We start from the raw sequence: 18,416 nt of genomic DNA on the forward strand, positions 1-18,416 counted from the left end.
TACAAAGCACTACCGCTCGGTGAATAACGAGGATTTAAAAGTCTCCTTGAGTTTGCGGAGATCCCTGAGTGGTGGGGCACATTCCCTTTTCTAGCACTCCAATAGTTATCCCCTTATTGCGCTTTGAGCTACAACTCCCATTATTCTCAGCAACACATCTGTCGGCTGCCCCCGTATTAAAGCCACCCTTTTAATGCCACCCCTTAGGCTCCTGATTATCTTTTCATGAAATATTAAAGGAGGAGACAGGCAGCTGCTATCACCGCCAGTGTTGTGGAAATCCAACTCCCATCACGCTCAGACAGCATCCTGCAAGAAGAGATGGGGGCTGAACACCATGGAAGTTAAGTTCTATGCATGCGCAGAGAATTCTTCTGGCTGCCCCTGATCCAATGTGTTTTGTTTTTGTATACAGGGTACTTTCCCTTTAATTGCCCCACTGCTCTCACACTGAGAGGAGGTTTGCTTTTTTCCTGGGCTGGTTTCCAAGACTTTTTTAAAAGCCCTTTTGCACCTCCCTGGCCAATCAGAAGCGGGTTGAGTGGAGTCTCCGCCCCAGCCCTGGGCTCCTTGTAAGGGCTGCAGGCTCCTGGATCCCCACAGCTGCCCTCAGCCCCAGCAATGGCTAAGAAGGTACTTGCCCTGGTCCTGCCAGCTGCCCTCTGCCTGGTGGGGGTAATAGGGATCCTGCTCCTGGCCCTGCCACCCACCAAAGACATCAAAGGGACCCCAGACTTTAAGGTAAATGCAAAGATGGAGCAGAATCCCAACTATTGTCACTTGTTACATTGTTACATTGTTACATTGTTGCAATTGTTTATTTGTTTGGTGTAAATATTGTTACAGTTGTTTATTTATATTCTTGCTTTGTTTTGTTTTGGTTTTTTTTTGCTTTGTTTTATTCTTGTTTTGGGTCTCAGGATTTACCTGATTCCTAATTTTGTCATCTGTCAAGAGGGTATCTTTGGTGGGCCCCAGCTGCTGTGGACTACAACTCCCATCATGAGCAGTCAGCTACAATGCACTATATAGAGTGATCAGAATGGGTGCGGTAACCCACACGGGAAAGCGGGGGGGGGGGGAGTACCAGACGATGCCTACCTTTTGCAATGAAATGCACTGCCCCGTCTCATTATTATGGCTGAGCATGATGAGAGTTGTAGTCTACAGCAGAAGCAAAACAAGAAGGTGTCTCTGTGTGCAAAGTACAGCATGCTTCTTATATGTTTTGAGTCCACATTCCTCTGAGGGGTATCGGCTTTCATGGAAACGCTCATTGTCACATACTGTATTTATTATTATAATTATTATTATTATTATTCCTTATTTATAAAACACCGACAGATTCCGCAGCGCTGTAAAGCGGATTTAAATTATTATGGCTCTGTCACTAAATGCCCCAGCCGGGGTACTTGGCATCACCTTTGCCTTCTTCCCTGGGGCTCCCTTTGGCATCCCCTCGCTTTCTACCTCAGCAGATTAGCGATTCGCGTTTATCGGGATGAAAATATGGACAAGGGAGGCTTTGATTCGCCCCGAGACGCGGAGTCTGAGCTGTAAACGCATGGATTTATACGGCATTTTCTGTGAAACGTTATAACCTCCCCTGGATCAGAACCGAACGTTCCAATCCAAGAGCTTTCCTGCGAACCTTTCCTCCACCGACGGCTTTTCACTGGACCTCTGAGCCTCTGCTGCGATACCAGACGGCAGTCAGCTTACTATATATAGTACAACGCTACTACAACAGCGGCGACACAGCCTTGCTCACCACTCTTATTTTGCTTTATTATTACTTCTCGTTCTGTGTTTTCCAACCTGTGTCCGACGGGCACCCCAAACCCTATCTAATCCCAAAAATAATTGTTGTTTCATACAAAATAATTATAAATAGGGGTCCTTACTCTAGAACAGCTGTAAGCTGCAGATATATATATATATATATATATAGTGGATAAATGGGGTACTAGAGGTTCTAGGCTGGAAGGATGCTATGGACCATATGTTACTATTATTATTATATATAGGGAGGGGAGGACGGGGGGAAATATTTTGACTACAGACAGATGGCATCTCCCACAGGCAACGTATATAATTAGCAAATGGATATTCCAGCTCATTCCTGCGTCGTGAGCGGTAGTAACGTAAACACATGTGAACATTGTTTAGATCACTATGGACTGCGACGGGGGAATCCCTTGAGCTGCAAGGGATAGGCAATTGTTCTTAGTCCTTATATACTATGCTAGAAGTAATGTAAGGATTTTTTTGTAGTAATGAAGTGGAACAGCCTCCCAGCAGAGGTGGTAGAGGATAATACAGCGAGGGTATTAAACATGCATGGGATAGACATACGACTAAGACGAGGCCAACAACTGATTAAGGTTTGAGTCTTTACAGCAGGAGAAATGGGCAGACTAGACGGGGGCCGGGTGGGTTTTTGTTTGAAATTCCATTCATTTAAATACATTTCTCCAAAAATATAAACTTTCAGGATATTACTTTTATTAAAGGAGATTCAGAGTAATTAATAATATCGTGGAAAGATATTGAATCTGACATAATGACGGCTAGTATGGCCGCCGGTGTCCCTCAGCTTTGGTTCCTCGCTCTCATGGCGTGTTTGCCCCGCCAGGGGTAATACCTTGTTTTCCCCTCATTGTGTTGCCCCTGCCCGGGGCTTTCACCCCGCATTCCACCCTTTTGCTCTTCTTCTTCCTCTCCCACCCCTGGATAAACATCTGTATCGTCTCCGTCTCCGTCCAGTGTTTTTATCCATAGAGTTGTCCCTCAGGTCAGGAAAACAGAACGCGGGGTCCATGCGCAGGATTCATTTTTTTTGGCTGCCTCCGTGTGAATGACAGCATTGAATGCACTGCAGCTGCGGCCTGAAATAACCCCTAGGACAATACATTAACTATACTTATGGCAGATCAGGTGTGACCGGCCCTCGGGAGGAGATCCCGCTTTATAGCGCTCCCTTTCCTAGCTGTCTCTCGCCTTCCAGCGTTGTCACATTCCTCACTATCCTCAATCCCAATTCCTAAACCTATATGCAACATTTTAGTACCTCTTCCTTTAAATATCTTCCCCTCTCTTACCCCCCCCGTCGTGCTCCTTCGTCATATCACCCCCCCCCCCCCCCCGTGTTCCTTCTCCGTCACTCTTTGGTCTATTCACTTAGAAGTCTGGTGATTAGCCGCACAAAGGGGTCTAATGTGCGAGTTGCTGGCGAGGGCATGCGCATGCTAGAGACTCTACCAGTTACGGGCGAGGGCATGCAAGTTGGCTTTTCTGAAAAGACCTGACTGAGGCTGATTTTGAGAAGGAATAATTTATTGATTCATTAATTAGCAGGTTTGGGGAGACCTCCCTCCGGCATTCCTTAGCGCGAGTGTCATATTTACACATCGCACCAACTCTCCACCAATGCTGTAGATATCACCCGGCTTTTCCAGCTGTCCAGCTGCTTGGGAGAGGTTCATATTTGCAAAATATAACAATCTACGGTGTGCTGCTTTATTCTACAACCACATATCCCCCAGTGTCCCTGTATAGTCCCTCTCTCCTCCCCCTGATGCCCCTCTTTTCTAGGAGGTCAGAATGTTTGCTGGGTATGAGGGGATCGCAGGGTTCTACAGCCCTAAAAGCCCCGATAATGTGTATAGAAACAGCAGGGAACGGCTTTATAAACTAAACGGGTAAATAAACTCCATTCTTCTTCTTCTAAATGCCCCACTCAGTTACACCAATAGCTACCAACATTCCCCAGTCTCGTAAAGCCCCAGTCAGAACCTCTGGACGTTCTGTTTATAACACCACGTGGTTACTTTAATAGCCCTGGGGGTGAAAAGGTGCTTAACGCAGGAACCTCATCGTCCATATTAACACCACTTTTTAGTAGCGCAGAAAAAAACATAAGTTCCCCCAAAATAATACAATCGTGGATCTCCATGGGAGTGTCGGAATTCCGGTGGTGTGCTCTACATTCATATCATGTGCAGCTGCTTTCAGGCATCCTTGTAATGCGATGTAGCAGCCTCCGAGAGTACAGTAGATTCCATTGACCACCTGTCCGAACGAGGTCCTTTACAACCCAACATCCGTTGGCCAACAATCCTCGAGGGCCGCTGGCCAAAGCCAATGAAATAAGAGCCGCCATTGCGTAACTTTCAAAAATAGGTCCCTTGGAGTAATTGGATAGAGGCGTCGGCGCCTCGGCAGTCCTCTTACCGGCAGAGGTTCCCTTGATTTCTTCTGATCCGGTTATAGAAGACGGATTTGGCGCTTTGGAAATCCAATTCTCAGAGTGAAAGACAAAACCGGATTAAACGTTTAACCTGTCGGTGGCCGGTATCGGAGCCCGAAGACTCCACACTCGGGGGAGGATTCCCCAGTAATGGAAATCCGTCGCTGTTTTTCTGCGTGGATTGGGCAACGCGTTTTAAAGCTTGAAGGGGTTCAACCACTATATGGAGATTGTCTTGATTTCACTGATTTCCTGAATTTTCTCCAGATCCTCCGCAGATAAACCGTTTAATTTAAGAACCTGCGTTGATTTTCCTCAAATTATTTAGTATTTAATACTTTGTTTGATTTGCGTTTTTGCACGTTCTTTGCGTTGTTAGCATGGTTACACTTTTACTCTTACAGCTTAAAAATATATACAAAAATAACCAGATTTTGAAACTTCACCGAAAAAAAACAAAAAAAAAACCTCAGAGTCAGCGAACGTGATGGCAGGAAGTGGTGGCTGCAAGAAGCGGAAGCACAGAGGATGTGGTGGAGAGAAGAACCAATAGGTGTTATTTCTTGACTTTTTAAAACTTATTTCCTACTTGTGACTTCTATGGGGGCAAACAAAGTGTTATTAACCCCTCTATTCTGGATCCACCACCGTCAGACATACTGTGAAAAAATATTCTAAAGGGGATTTTCTATTTCTATTATTCCTCGTAGCGGATTAGAAATATGTTTTCCAAAATCTTGCTCTGTTTTTTTTTTTACCCCAGTTGTAGTTTTTGCCCCCCATAATATAAAGTTTTCAGGCAGCTGCATATCAGCCGTTTGTATGATTCTCGCTCTGTTATCTGAACCCCGATCTACTAAACACCGCGACTCCTTATCATCCTGCCTGTGGGGAACAATAGAATGGCTCAGTCTTAATCACCCAGTCGGACTCTCTGACTAATGAAAGTCTATGGAGGAACGGACTTCATTAGCATCGCCATAAAGCTCAGTGTGGTGTTTGAGTCACATGACTGACAGCGTCTCCGGGTCTGCAGATAAAGGGAGTTTATTGGAACAAAATGAGAGAAACAGGTTTTTGTCGCTGACCGACATTACTGTATACAGTGCTGGGGGTTATATTACTGTATACAGCGCTGGGGGGTATATTACTGTATACAGCGCTGGGGGGTTATATTACTGTATACAGCGCTGGGGGTTATATTACTGTATACAGTGCTGGGGGTTATATTACTGTATACAGTGCTGGGGGTTATATTACTGTATACAGTGCTGGGGGTTATATTACTGTATACAGTGCTGGGGGTTATATTACTGTATACAGCGCTGGGGGTTATATTACTGTATACAGTGCTGGGGGCGTTATTACTTTTCCCTTTTGATCATACCCCCCAGCGCTGTATTTCATTCATGGTTCCGGGGTATGGATTATTTCCTGTAACCGAAGACTTTAATGCTTGTTAGGGGCCTCTTTTTAGGAGTAATTTCCTTGTATTTGGGTTCCTGAGAAGAAGTTATTCTTTGATATTTTTGTCCACCATCACCGCCTTCCTTGTCTGGTTGCAGAGAATTGAGGGGTAGATTACGGTGGTTTTACCCCGGCTCCCTTGGGTAATTGGTTGTAGTCGGCTTTGACAATGAAGGTCCTGAGCCGGTGTTACGAGAAGCCGGCACTCGGTGGAGTGTTAGTAAAAGTCGTCGACCGACTGCAGCGTTCTTTGTGAAGGGCGTTGGACCACCAGCCTCGTCACGGACACTTCCCCCCGGGGTATGGAGGTTTAGCCTCCCCCTGGGGCAGAATCTCAATATAATCTGGCATCTTCTTCAGCTCTTGGGGGTAAAAAGTCAACGAGTTCATTGGGCAGATTCCCATGGAAATGCGGAAAGCACAAACCGATGACGAAAACATAGGGTTTTAAGATATACGGGACGAGCGGGTTTTTTTTGGCACCTCCTTTGTTTTTCTAATTAAACTCCCTTTTATTTGATTTTGCTTGGCTCTGTAAAATCCCCCCCCCCCCCCCCCGGAGCCGGGAGCCAAAGGCAGATGTTCCGTTTGGCCCTCGGGGAGGAATCGGCCCCATGTTTCAATTTGACGATCGCTGCCAGGATATACATATACTTGGCACGGCTTTTAATATTCTCCACCTTGCCTTTAAAACTCGATTTCGGGGGAAACAATCATTCGAAATGATTACATAACACGGAAAGTCCGTCTCTTGGCTTCGGGGGCCGTTCTGTTTAATTAGGGGAAATTATTAAACACTTTTACTTTTTAATAAATGAAATAAACCGGGGAGGGGGGACGTTAAACCACAAATAATCCAATAAAAGTAAATCGGGTTTAAATGGCGCCCGGTTGGTGGGTTTGCGGCTTTAATGATTTGTATCGGATCGCGTTGCGGTTCTTTAATATCTCGTAGATCGTTGCACCTTTCAACGGTGATGGAACACTTGGTGGTCTTGCTTTTAGAAGCTAAAACAAGGCTGGCTCATCCCCTCGGCTACATTCATGTAACTCAGACCTTTTGATTTCACCCCCAGGCCATGCCAAGAGTTTATTGGCACCTCCGCTATTCACGGAGAGATCCCGCCACGTAATGAAAAACAAAACGACGGGCTGGATGAAGAAAGGGTTTCACAATCCGTCCTCCTCCTGCCAACGTTCTTTGTGTTTGGAAGCCCCCACCCCGGTGGTTTTTTTTTTGTTTTTTTTTTTCTTTTTTGATGGTTTGAAGGGATTTGTTGCTGTTTGTCCTGAAGTCGTAGACTTTTTACCCCATTGATCAGGGAGATGAGCTCATACAAAGTATCAAGTCTCTAAACGCTAATATTTGAAGAGTGTCAAGGACATTTTGATATAGAAAGTACTAATTTTCAACAGGAGCTTCTCAATGTCCTGTAAACAACATAGCCAGTCTATCGGCAGATCGGCCCCCGGCGGCCCCCCGTCTAGTCACCTGTTTCTCCTGCTGTAACGACTCAAACCTTAATCGTCGGTCTTGTCTTAGATTCAGGAGCCGTATGTCTATCCCGTGGATGTTTCATCCCCTCATTGGATTCAGTTAACATGAGCTGGGGGGCGAGTAAGATCTCTATGAATGTTTGGCCTCATCATGATAGCATTAAATTATGTGGCATTTAGCCCAGATGCAACAAAAAATGTTCTTTTTTTGGATGTTTTTCTTCAATTTGAGATTTCCTCCTAGCAACCGAGAAGCCGGCCAACTATCAGGGAAGCGTTTCTCTCAAACAGAACGCAGATCATGTTCGGTACGATGAGATTCTTAGGGAGTATCCACATTCCAACATGGCGGTGAGGAACCCAACGGCTAATCTAACCCAGTCGACGAATGCTCCGTGTTCCTCACCATCTGAATTATTATTAATTCCCTTTTACCAGCACGAGACGTGAGGTCCTGTCAACATTAAAGGTCTTGTGACCTGGAGTTGGAAGGGACCATCAGTCCGGCTATGTAGGGCGTTCCTCTAAGGTCATTATTGTAAATGTTCTTCTTCGTTAAGTTCCCCGGATCTAGGTTGGTCTTCGAGCAGGACATCTTGAAGGTTGGCTGGTCCAATGATTCTGTGTCCTCCTGCTCCTCAGCCAAGGAGAGCCAAGAAAGTAAAGAAATAACGTGGCCATGACAACTGCCCCGGGACGGGGTATTCCTAATTCCTTTACCACTCATTCATAATATGCTTAGGGTGTCTCAAAATAGCACAGAACATCGGAACATCCCTAAACAGGAAATGTTACTGGAAAGGCGGCAGAGGTGACCCAAGGGAACATTTTCTGCAGGAATTCGGGTTTTTTCCAGTTTTCTTTGTTTTTGTTTTTTTAATTTACTTAACATTTTTTTTTTATTTTTTTTTTTTGACCGGTTCTGTCCGGCCAAGTCCTTTTTCTTTTCATCTCGTTGTTCTCTGGGATGTGTGAGACGATCCATACAGTAAACTGATCCCATACCCTCCCGTGATCCATCGGTCAGTAAGTGCTCTCGTAATGTGCTTTACACTTCGTGTTCTCCTGGGAAGGTTCCGAAGCAATTACATTATCTAGAGTGACGTTAATGAAGGTTCTACCGCGGGTTCCTTCCCGGAAGTTCCTCGGACCTTTCCTCAAATTTCTTTGACGTTCTTGTTGGCCCATCCCGGGGGTCTCCGAGGAATGAAGGTAGAAGGTTTTCACTCAATAAGCCGATAATGACTTTGTTTTTTTTTTGTTTTTTTAGCGCCCTGTCTAGAAACCTAGAACCTGGCGGCAGATCGGCCCCCGGCGGCCCCCGTCTAGTCGCCTGTTTCTCCTGCTGTAACGACTCAAACCTTAATCAGTCGTTGATCTCGTCTTAGATTCAGGAGCCGTATGTCTATCCCATGCATGTTTAATACCCTCACTGTATTACCCTCTACCACCTCCGCTGGGAAGCTGTTCCATTCATCTACGACCCTCTCAGTAAAGTCCATTCTAAAGGGTTTTTCCTTGAACTGAATTAGAAGCATTATTGGTTAACAAACTGGTGTTGTATAAAGACATTGTACAGCGCTGCAGAGTATGATGGCGCTATAGAAATCACTAGATGATAATAATATTAAGTGAAATGGGAACACAAAGGCTTGACTGGCGAGAGCAGAGCTGGAAGCCCCGAGGGGGTATGATTAGTATGGATCTGAATGTCCATCACGCTTCTCTCTCCAGAAACCAGACTTAATAATTAAGACTTTTTCCTCCTTTTTTTTCTGGGGTCTGTTTTTATCCTGCAATGGGCAGCATTGTGAGTATTTATAGAAATTGGGGGTTTAGTGGATTCCAGAAATTTCCGCGCGCTTTCTCATTTAGAAAACAAAAGAGCTTTTTAGTAACTCATTTTTTTTCTTTGTAGCATTTCCTCGTTACTAACTTTTTTTTTTCGTATACAGCCTGATTTCTCTGTCCCCGCGGCCCGGATCCAGCTCAGCGCTCTGCGCTCTCCAAGTTCCCTGATTTAATTTGTTGCCTTTTTAACTCCGAAACATTCAAATAATTATCTGACAGTGAAAATGTATTTCTGAGTCGGACAAACGGCTAATGTTTAGGTGCGACGTCATTAAAGGTGTAACGGTTATCCTTCCGGCCATAGGGGCAATTGACCAGCTCAGATCTAAACACGTTTTCCCGCACGTAAAGGGTTAAGACGTTTAACACAATACATTATTTAGGGGCACAATTCGGTACTTTAACTATGCACAGAAAGTCGGTGTAATAACATTCTTCTGGCATCGTTACGTGGATTCTTGGAACGGCCACCCAGAAGGGATGGGAGAAGATTAGGCGAAAATAAAATATTTGTGTTTTTTTTAACTCATAAGCACAGGATCAGAAAAGGTGAAATATCTTGGAAAATATATTTTTCTCCTTGAGTATAACCCCCTGGCGCTGTATATATACCCCCCCCCAGTGCTGTATACGGTAATATAACCCCCTGGCGCTGTATATATACCCCCCCCAGTGCTGTATACAGTAATATAACCCCCTGGCGCTGTATATATACCCCCCCCAGTGCTGTATACGGTAATATAACCCCCTGGCGCTGTATATATACCCCCCCCCAGTGCTGTATACGGTAATATAACCCCCTGGCGCTGTATATATACCCCCCCCCCAGTGCTGTATACAGTAATATAACCCCCTGGCGCTGTATATATACCCCCCCCAGTGCTGTATACGGTAATATAACCCCCTGGCGCTGTATATATACCCCCCCCCCAGTGCTGTATACAGTAATATAACCCCCTGGCGCTGTATATATACCCCCCCCCAGTGCTGTATACGGTAATATAACCCCCTGGCGCTGTATATATACCCCCCCCCAGTGCTGTATACAGTAATATAACCCCCTGGCGCTGTATATATACCCCCCCCAGTGCTGTATACGGTAATATAACCCCCTGGCGCTGTATATATACCCCCCCCCAGTGCTGTATACGGTAATATAACCCCCTGGCGCTGTATATATACCCCCCCCCAGTGCTGTATACAGTAATATAACCCCCCAGTGCTGTATACAGTAATATAACCCCCCAGTGCTGTATACAGTAATATAACCCCCCAGCGCTGTATACAGTAATATAACCCCCCAGCGCTGTATACAGTAATATAACCCCCAGCGCTGTATACAGTAATATAACCCCCAGTGCTGTATACAGTAATATAACCCCCAGTGCTGTATACAGTAATATAACCCCTAGCGCTGTATACAGTAATATAACCCCCCAGCGCTGTATACAGTAATATAACCCCCAGCGCTGTATACGGTAATATAACCTCCCAGCGCTGTATACAGTAATATAACCCCCAGCGCTGTATACAGTAATATAACCCCCAGCGCTGTATACAGTAATATAACCCCCAGCGCTGTATACAGTAATATAAACCCCCCAGCGCTGTATACAGTAATATAACCCCCAGCACTGTATACAGTAATATAACCCCCCAGCGCTGTATACAGTAATATAACCCCCCAGCGCTGTATACAGTAATATAACCCCCAGCGCTGTATACAGTAATATAACCCCCAGCGCTGTATACAGTAATATAACCCCCCAGGGCTGTATACAGTAATATAACCCCCCAGGGCTGTATACAGTAATATAACCCCCCAGGGCGGTATACACGTGGAGGCCGCCATTGTTGTCAGTCAACATGAAAACATTATGTGGGAAAAAAATACTATTTTTTGAAATGTTATTTTTTATCTCAGTCTGGGGGGGGGATTGACCGATCTGATATGATGTCCCCCGGTCTCTCTCGCAGTACGGCATCGTCCTGGACGCCGGGTCCTCGCACACCGCTCTCTTCGTATACAAGTGGCCGGCGGACAAAGAAAACGAGACGGGAATCGTAAGCCAGCACAGCATGTGCGACGTGGAAGGTGAGCGCCACGGTCTCTGCAGGGTTAACTAAACAATAATAAAATGCTGCGTTATATTTACTTCCATCCACGCTCCGGGGCCGTATCTCCTGCGACTCGCTGACAGTGTGGTCAGGAGCAATCCCGGCTGTAGTTGCCATAGAAACAGCCCAGGCAGTCGGCCAACTTAACGTATTCTGGCCAAAGCGTCAGAACGAGGAGTCCTTCGAAGAAGAAGAAGAAGAAGGTGTTTACCAAACCATGACGGTGGGGCTTTCACCCGGCTCATAAAGGGGAAAAAGAAAGAGAAATAAATAGAAAAAAATGCGTTTTTCTGATAATTGTTAAATATTTCTGCGAATATTGGTTTCTTTTTGGAAAACGATGTGTTTGGTAATTCTTCGCAGGCCCGGGAATCTCGAGCTTTTATCAGGATCCCCCCGAAGCCGGTAAGAGTCTGGAGCCCTGCCTGAAGCAAGCGGTGAAGGACGTGCCGGCCAGCAGGCACTCGATGACCCCCGTCTACCTGGGGGCCACGGCCGGCATGAGGCTGCTCAAGTAAGTGGAGTGAACTCATTTTAGGACAGCTGTACATTTACCCGCTCGTGTTTTTTGATTGGTGACCACGTACCGTCCTGTTCAACAGCTGGACCAATCAGGCGGCTTCCGACAAAGTGCTGGATGCGGTCAGCGCCACGCTGAAATCCTACCCCTTTGACTTCCGAGGGGCCAAAATCCTCTCCGGTCAGGACGAGGGGGTGTTCGGTTGGGTCACAGCCAACTACCTCATGGAGAACTTTGTTAAGGTAAAAACTCCTGAAAAAAAACATCATAGAAACCCAGAACCTGCTGGCAGATCGGCCCCCATTCGGCCCCCGTCTAGTCGCCCGTTTCTCCTGCTGTAACGACTCAAACCTTAATCAGTCGTTGGTCTCGTCTTAGATTCAGGAGCCGTATGCCTATCCCGCGCATGTTTAATACCCTCACTGTATTACCCTCTACCACCTCTGCTGGAAGGCTGTTCCACTTATGCACCACCCTCTCAGTAAAAACCTTTCCAGCAAATGAGTAGATCCGATATCCTTTGGCTGCATGTTCAGAGGGATCGATGAAGTTTTGGGATAAACACGCGGTGTCGTTCTACCCCGAGATGCCTCCCTCTGTGTCGTTTCTATGCCGGTAGTTGTGTATTTAGTGTTCCTTTGATGCTTGTGGCTTTTGTGTGGTCGTTTTGGCCACTGGAAAAAAAACCTTGTGGCGTCTCAATAGCTCCGCCGCTGCTCCACAAAACCTCTGCTGGCACCGTCTTTAGATAACAAAGCAAAGTACTCTCAGCCGGCCTTTTATTCCGATAGACGCCAACTCCCCCGGTCCTTTCAACGGCTCGGAGCTTTGAGGTCACAAATAATAGATGAAGGACTAAATCCGCCGTACAGGGCACAGAAGGTATTGAACAGCTGCTGCGAGTCCTTAATATCCGTGCCAGCCTTTGAACGACGGACCTGGGGGAAAAAAGCAAACGTGGGGAAAAAAATGAAAGAGGTTTGTGCTCAGGTGGGGAGCCGAGCCGCGCATGTACTTGGGGTCTACGGCGTCACCGCGGTCCGTTCGTTAAAGACTCGGTTCCAATTAATAGTACATTCTATAATTTCCTGTATTTTGGCAGCCAGTAAATCTTCAGTAGGTTGCGAGACGTTCAGCCCCTGGCTGGGGATACAAGTCCCTGCGTGCTGAACTTTCGACTTGTTTGGGTGGCGTCGTCTTTGCCGGTTCTCACCTGATTCCTCTACCTTTTCACTCGCTGCCCTTCTCCGATCCAAACGATCAGAACCTCGTGCTCCTCAAGCTTCTTTTAGAATTATAAATCGCGTGGCAGGATGGTCCGGTTGGTGACTGCAGTACAGGTTCATTAGATTTAGCTGAAAGGGCTGACTTCCATCTATTAACCCTTTCATGCTGGGCATAGAGAGCGCTCCCGCCTGCTACTGACATAGAAAGCCTCTCTAACTCTCTAAGCCACAATACATAGAACCCGAGTGCTGAGTAAATGTGCTGAGTAAGCGCTACGCTGCCTGGTGGCCACTCGACTCTGAAGGTAACTAAGTAACAAAGGTGTGAACTCTGTGCGAATGAGCGTCTGCCTTCTGCCCCGCAGTATAGCTGGATCGGACAATGGTTTCAGCCCCGCAGAGGGACGCTTGGAGCCATGGACCTTGGAGGAGCTTCCACCCAAATCACGTTTGAGACGAGCGACAAGATTGAGAGTCCTGAGAATGAGCGGAACCTCCGTCTTTATGGCCAGTCGTATCGAGTGTACACTCACAGCTTTCTGTGTTACGGACGGGACCAGGTGCTGAAGAGAACTCTTTCCAAAGTGCTGAAGGTACGGTGGGATGATTTACGTTACGTCAAAAGTGATGTTTTTTCTGGTAAAACTTGCGTTCGGCCTTAACTAGAACTTCCATAATAACTCAGCAAGCCATAGACACGCCGTTGGCTGGGAGTTCTGAGAGTTACTGGAGAGATCTCTCACAACCATAATCAGGAGACCCTCTGAAGTTAGGAAAGTGCGCCCGGTGACTTTTTAGACATAATAACGTGTTCATTCTGTGTTAATAACGTGTTCATTCTGTGTTAATAACGTGTTCATTCTGTGTTAATAACGTGTTCATTCTGCGTGCAGTCGCAGGGCTACGCGTCAGACGTGCAGAACCCGTGTTGGCCGAAGGATCACACCGCGCCGCTGACCTTTGGAGATGTCTACGAGTCGCCCTGCACGGCCAGCGAGAAGCCTGCAAACTACGACCCGGTGGCATCCATTAAAATGGTGGGCAGCGGCAATGCCGGGGAATGCACCCAGCAGGTGGAAAGTCTCTTCCAGTTCTCCTCCTGCAGCTTCAGCTCCTGCTCCTTGGACAACGTCTTCCAGCCGGACGTCTCGGGGAAATTCATCGTAAGTCTGGGGGGGGTTGGGGGGACGAAGGAGGGAATTAATATGGGTTTTGTGGCCGGCAAGAACCAATCATGGCTCCCAGACGTCTCTTGCCTATCTGCCCCTTTACAATCCCATCTCCCCTCAAGGTAAATACCCCTCCTTCATTGAATGTTACATATTTTATTACGGATGGGGGTCCTAATAATCGTTAAAACGTAGGGGTCCATACATAGGGATCTGCGGAGTCTTAACTTGGTTTTGTTCAGAAGAGCATGATATGGGAGGAGCATAAGCAGGATGTGGGAGGGGCTTAATCAGGATGTTGGTGAAACATAATCGGCATATTGACAAGGCAGAGGCGTTATGGCGTATATATGTATGGATTGTAGGCTCCATGGTGGCTGTTCATGCGCGGTGCCAGGTTTTCGGGTTGGGTGACCTGGGTGAAGGAACACGGCGCAGGCAGAGGTGCAGTTAATAAAACGTACAATAAATAAAACTAAAAACGAACATCTGAGATGAATAGAGGCTGATATTACAGCCAATCGGATTATGCGGAATGGGATTTATATATTTAGATTGAGAAATCAGAATCCGGGAAAAAAACACGTTTCTGGTCTTCGGCCAAAGAGAGAGCGGAGAGTTCAAGTCAAAGCGAGTCATGTGATTGGTCGGCGCGTGTAAACAGCGCTGCGAAATGACAACATTCTGTGCAATTTAATTCATAATCCCTGCAACAGAGACCGGAGTATCAAGTCTCCGATTAAAGGGGCCGCAGACGCTATGCAGATACGTAACGTAATAAAGTGTGTTTGGTAACTAGCGGATCCGCTGCGGAATGTTCTATAAAACGTGTTACATTGTAAAAAGGCCTTCCGTGACCTTGTGTGTTAAAAACAAAGTTACAGCTGATGAAAGAGTAACAACTTTTAACAACTTGGATCAACGAACACAACGTGCCATTGGAACACAGGAGTAATGGGAGTGATAAAGGGCCATTGGAACACAGGGGTGATGGGAGTGATAAAGGTCCATTGGAACACAGGAGTGATGGGAGTGATAAAGGTCCATTGGAGCACAGGGGTGATGGGAGTGATAAAGGGCCATTGGAACACAGGAGTGATGGGAGTGATAAAGGGCCATTGGAACACAGGAGTGATGGGAGTGATAAAGGGCCATTGGAAGACAGGAGTGATGGGAGTGATAAAGGGCCTCTGTATGCTTATGAAGAGATTCCATTCAAAATCAGCCGTTTCCAGCTACAATAGTAATTTCCAACATTAACCCCGTCCGCGCTGGATTGGAGGTCCTTTTGATGTTATTTTAATGGACAAAACGCGGTGCGTGACGACCTCTAGTGGCAGATAGTATGGAAAAAAAATGTGATGACTCTGGACCCTTCTGTATTCATAACAACGCGTCATACATATGTTATTACATGATCTGTTCTATAATGTGTGTAGTAGTTGTTTTATACATATAAAGGGTCCCACCAGCGGTCAAAATTCTTTAATATGCGTTCTTTAGCCGTAAAGAAAAACTAAATGGGATTTCTGTCCAAAACAAAACTTAATTTAAAGGTGAAACTCAGGGATTGCATGCATTAAGGTGCCTATTATGGATGGAGTGACCCTTTAACCCTTTAAGTGTCGTTGTAATGTTCTGTGTTGGGTTGTAGTTGGATCGAGACGTTACTGACGCTCACCTTTTTGTATTTTAGGCTTTTGCTGCCTTTTTTTACACGGTAGATTTCATGAAGACGGTAATGAAGATGCCGGTGGATACCCTGGAAGATCTCCATCGTGCCACTGATGCCATCTGCTCGTCCACCTGGAATGATGTGAGTGCCGCACAACGAGGTTTTTTCTGATGATATTGGGGAGCCTTTCAAAGAAAGACACCTTTTTTTTCGGTTGTCCAATCGGAGCCCGGCAGGACAAAATCATTCACCCTAATCAGTCGTTGGTCTCGTCTTAGATTCAGGAGCCGTATGTCTATCCCATGCATGTTTAATGCCCTCACTGTATTACCCTCTACCACCTCTGCTGGGAGGCTGTTCCATTTATCTACCAGACATTTTAAATAGTCTTAATGCTTTCTTGTTCCGTTTTCTGGATATCTAGCTGACCAGCAAAGCGCCGCCCTCTCTCCATAAACATCTCAACGGATACTGCGCCACGGCCAACTTTGTTTACTTGTTGATAAGTCGAGGATACCGCTTCAACAACGAAACTTTCCCCGACATCGTTTTCCAGAAGAAGGTGCGTATCCTCTCCACGATCTCCTCTCTCCATTCTTTTTTCTCCTTTACGGGCAGAGGCCCTGATGTTCTGACGTTGTGCTTCTTGCAGGCTGGAGATACGTCCATTGGCTGGGCCTTGGGTTACATGCTGAATCTCACCAACATGATCCCAGCAGAGGAACCCTCCGTCCTGAAGGCCACCAGCTTCAGTTCCTGGGGCGCTCTCATCTTCCTCTTTGTTCTTATCATCCTTCTAGCCCTGATCATCTTCTTTAGCGCCTTAAGATCCAACAAACAGCAGCAAACCATTTGATTCGCCATTTTCCGAAGGGCGAGATTGGTGGTGGATATTCGGTGGCCGTCTGTCCATCTGAAGTCGTCTTCTTGGAATCCACTATAATTCTTCTGGACATTAAACAACATAAAAAAAACCCGACTGTTTTAGCCCCAGAAGTTTATTTTCCCCTTCGAGGACTTTTGAAACCAAACCTGCTTTATTCTCAAGAGATCCATTCATGGCGGCTTCTTCTGGCCACCGGGAAGTATCTCCATCAGATGAACCCCACCTGCCTCTTTTGCCCTTGTATCGATCGTACCTTTATGCAAATGACCCGTTCTATCTATATATATATCGACTTCCTCGGGTCCGATGTCGCTCCTTTTAACACCTCTGTCCTCGTTCCTAGGTAACGACTGTCTCTTTTAAACCCCGGCATCTGTATTTCTAAAAGGTTTTAGGTAAAAAGATACTGTATGATTTTTAATTGCATTGTTACCCTTACGAAAAAATTACTGCAGTTTTTTGGACATGAAAAAACTGCAATACTGCACATTTACTGCAGTTTTACTGCACATTTAGTGCACTTTTTTTTTTATACTGCAAACCTACAGTTGTGCTTCAATGTCCTGCAGCTTTATTGCATTTGTGCTTCCGTACAAAAATAACTGCAGTAAAACTGCAGTACAGTGAAGTACAAATGCAGTAAAAGTGCAGTATTGCAGTTTTTTTCATGTCCAAAAAACTGCAGTAATTTTTTCGTAAGGGTAGATTTGTACCTTTTTTTAATAATACTTATTATTAATTAATACTGGGCTGGCCAGGCACTGAATGCAAAACGAGAAAGGGACACATCCAGCTTCCTGATTTAAGCAAAAATATAATTTTTTTTTAGAAACTGGTAGAGGTGATACTTTGGGGTATTAACAGAATGTATAATTGCCCCGTTCCGCTGCTTGGTTTGGGGCTATTTTTACTTATTACAGAGCACCGTGGCCGTTAGAGGTCTTATCCGTGGACTGCGTTGGACGACTGTCTTCCCAGTCCTCCGGTAGCCAACGCGTTCCACATTGAAGCATAAACGGAGCGTCTTAGCAGACAAGCCACTGAACGTTCTGACACGCGTCCCAGGTTACAATGGGGTCACCGTCCACATCCGTCCCACACGTCTGTACATGAAGGAAGTGCGTGTTCCGTGTTTCTGAAACGAGTTATTCTGTAACTGTGCAGGGCGGAAGAAACAATATTAAAAAGGACTAATACGTTTTATTTTGTCTTTGTTGTTGGTTTGATGAACGCGTCGACTGTTCGGCTGTCTGTGGCAGGAGAGGATAATCCCGGGGGGGTTGGCAGCTTTCTAATATCGGACACACGTGAAGCATTAATAACCTGTAATCGGCGGAGAGCTGAGGGGCAGGAAGGCAAAAGACCGTCCGTTCGACTTTTTTCCTCTTTATACGTGAAATTCCAAATCTGGCACATTTAATTCCACCAACCACTTCCTGTGAGGTAAGGTGCTGCAGGAAGTGGAGTGTGCACAGAAGAATTCATTCCCCCGCTACTAAAAACAAAGTATCATAGGTTTCGTCTGTGTTTGGAGTTTGGGGGAGCGTTTATGTTCATGTGCAAAGTTTAAGCGGATGGATGGATGGATGGATGGATAGATAGAACCACTGAAATGCTACAGAGATTAGGATTAGGTTATTAGAAGCTGTGCCATGCTCCTTGAGTTCCTGTTTCTTGTAAACAGATCATTTTGAATTTATGAAATGGTATAAGGGTTGGGTTAGTAAATTTACAGGGTTTTCATTAGGAAGATTATAC

General features: G+C 45.9%; 1 protein-coding gene across 1 annotated transcript; it reads left to right on the plus strand.

The window, feature by feature from the left end:
* Window positions 1-621: 621 nt before the first annotated feature.
* LOC149277455 (ectonucleoside triphosphate diphosphohydrolase 2-like) lies at window positions 622-16,628 on the plus strand. The gene is made up of 13 exons (XM_089502904.1): window positions 622-741; window positions 5,874-5,932; window positions 6,793-6,845; window positions 7,458-7,521; window positions 7,652-7,682; window positions 11,042-11,159; window positions 11,546-11,696; window positions 11,785-11,944; window positions 13,294-13,521; window positions 13,822-14,091; window positions 15,794-15,913; window positions 16,197-16,334; window positions 16,425-16,628. Exons 1-13 carry the CDS (start codon window positions 622-624, stop codon window positions 16,626-16,628), a joined length of 1,716 nt encoding a protein of 571 aa, XP_089359030.1.
* The last annotated feature ends 1,788 nt before the right edge of the window (window positions 16,629-18,416 follow it).

This window comes from Sceloporus occidentalis, unplaced genomic scaffold (assembly GCF_023333645.1).
Source record: "Sceloporus occidentalis isolate IW3139 unplaced genomic scaffold, rSceOcc1.0.p SCAF_214, whole genome shotgun sequence".
Classification (NCBI taxonomy): Eukaryota; Metazoa; Chordata; class Lepidosauria; order Squamata; family Phrynosomatidae; genus Sceloporus; species Sceloporus occidentalis.

Bases quoted from the DNA above. Each gene is read 5' to 3' on its own strand.
- LOC149277455 (XM_089502904.1), top strand. From the start codon at position 622: ATGGCTAAGAAGGTACTTGCCCTGGTCCTGCCAGCTGCCCTCTGCCTG. The intron at 7,683-11,041 runs GTCTTGTGACCT...TCTCTCTCGCAG, and splicing joins AGGTCCTGTCAACATTAAAG to TACGGCATCGTCCTGGACGC. The intron at 13,522-13,821 runs GTACGGTGGGAT...TTCTGCGTGCAG, and splicing joins CTCTTTCCAAAGTGCTGAAG to TCGCAGGGCTACGCGTCAGA.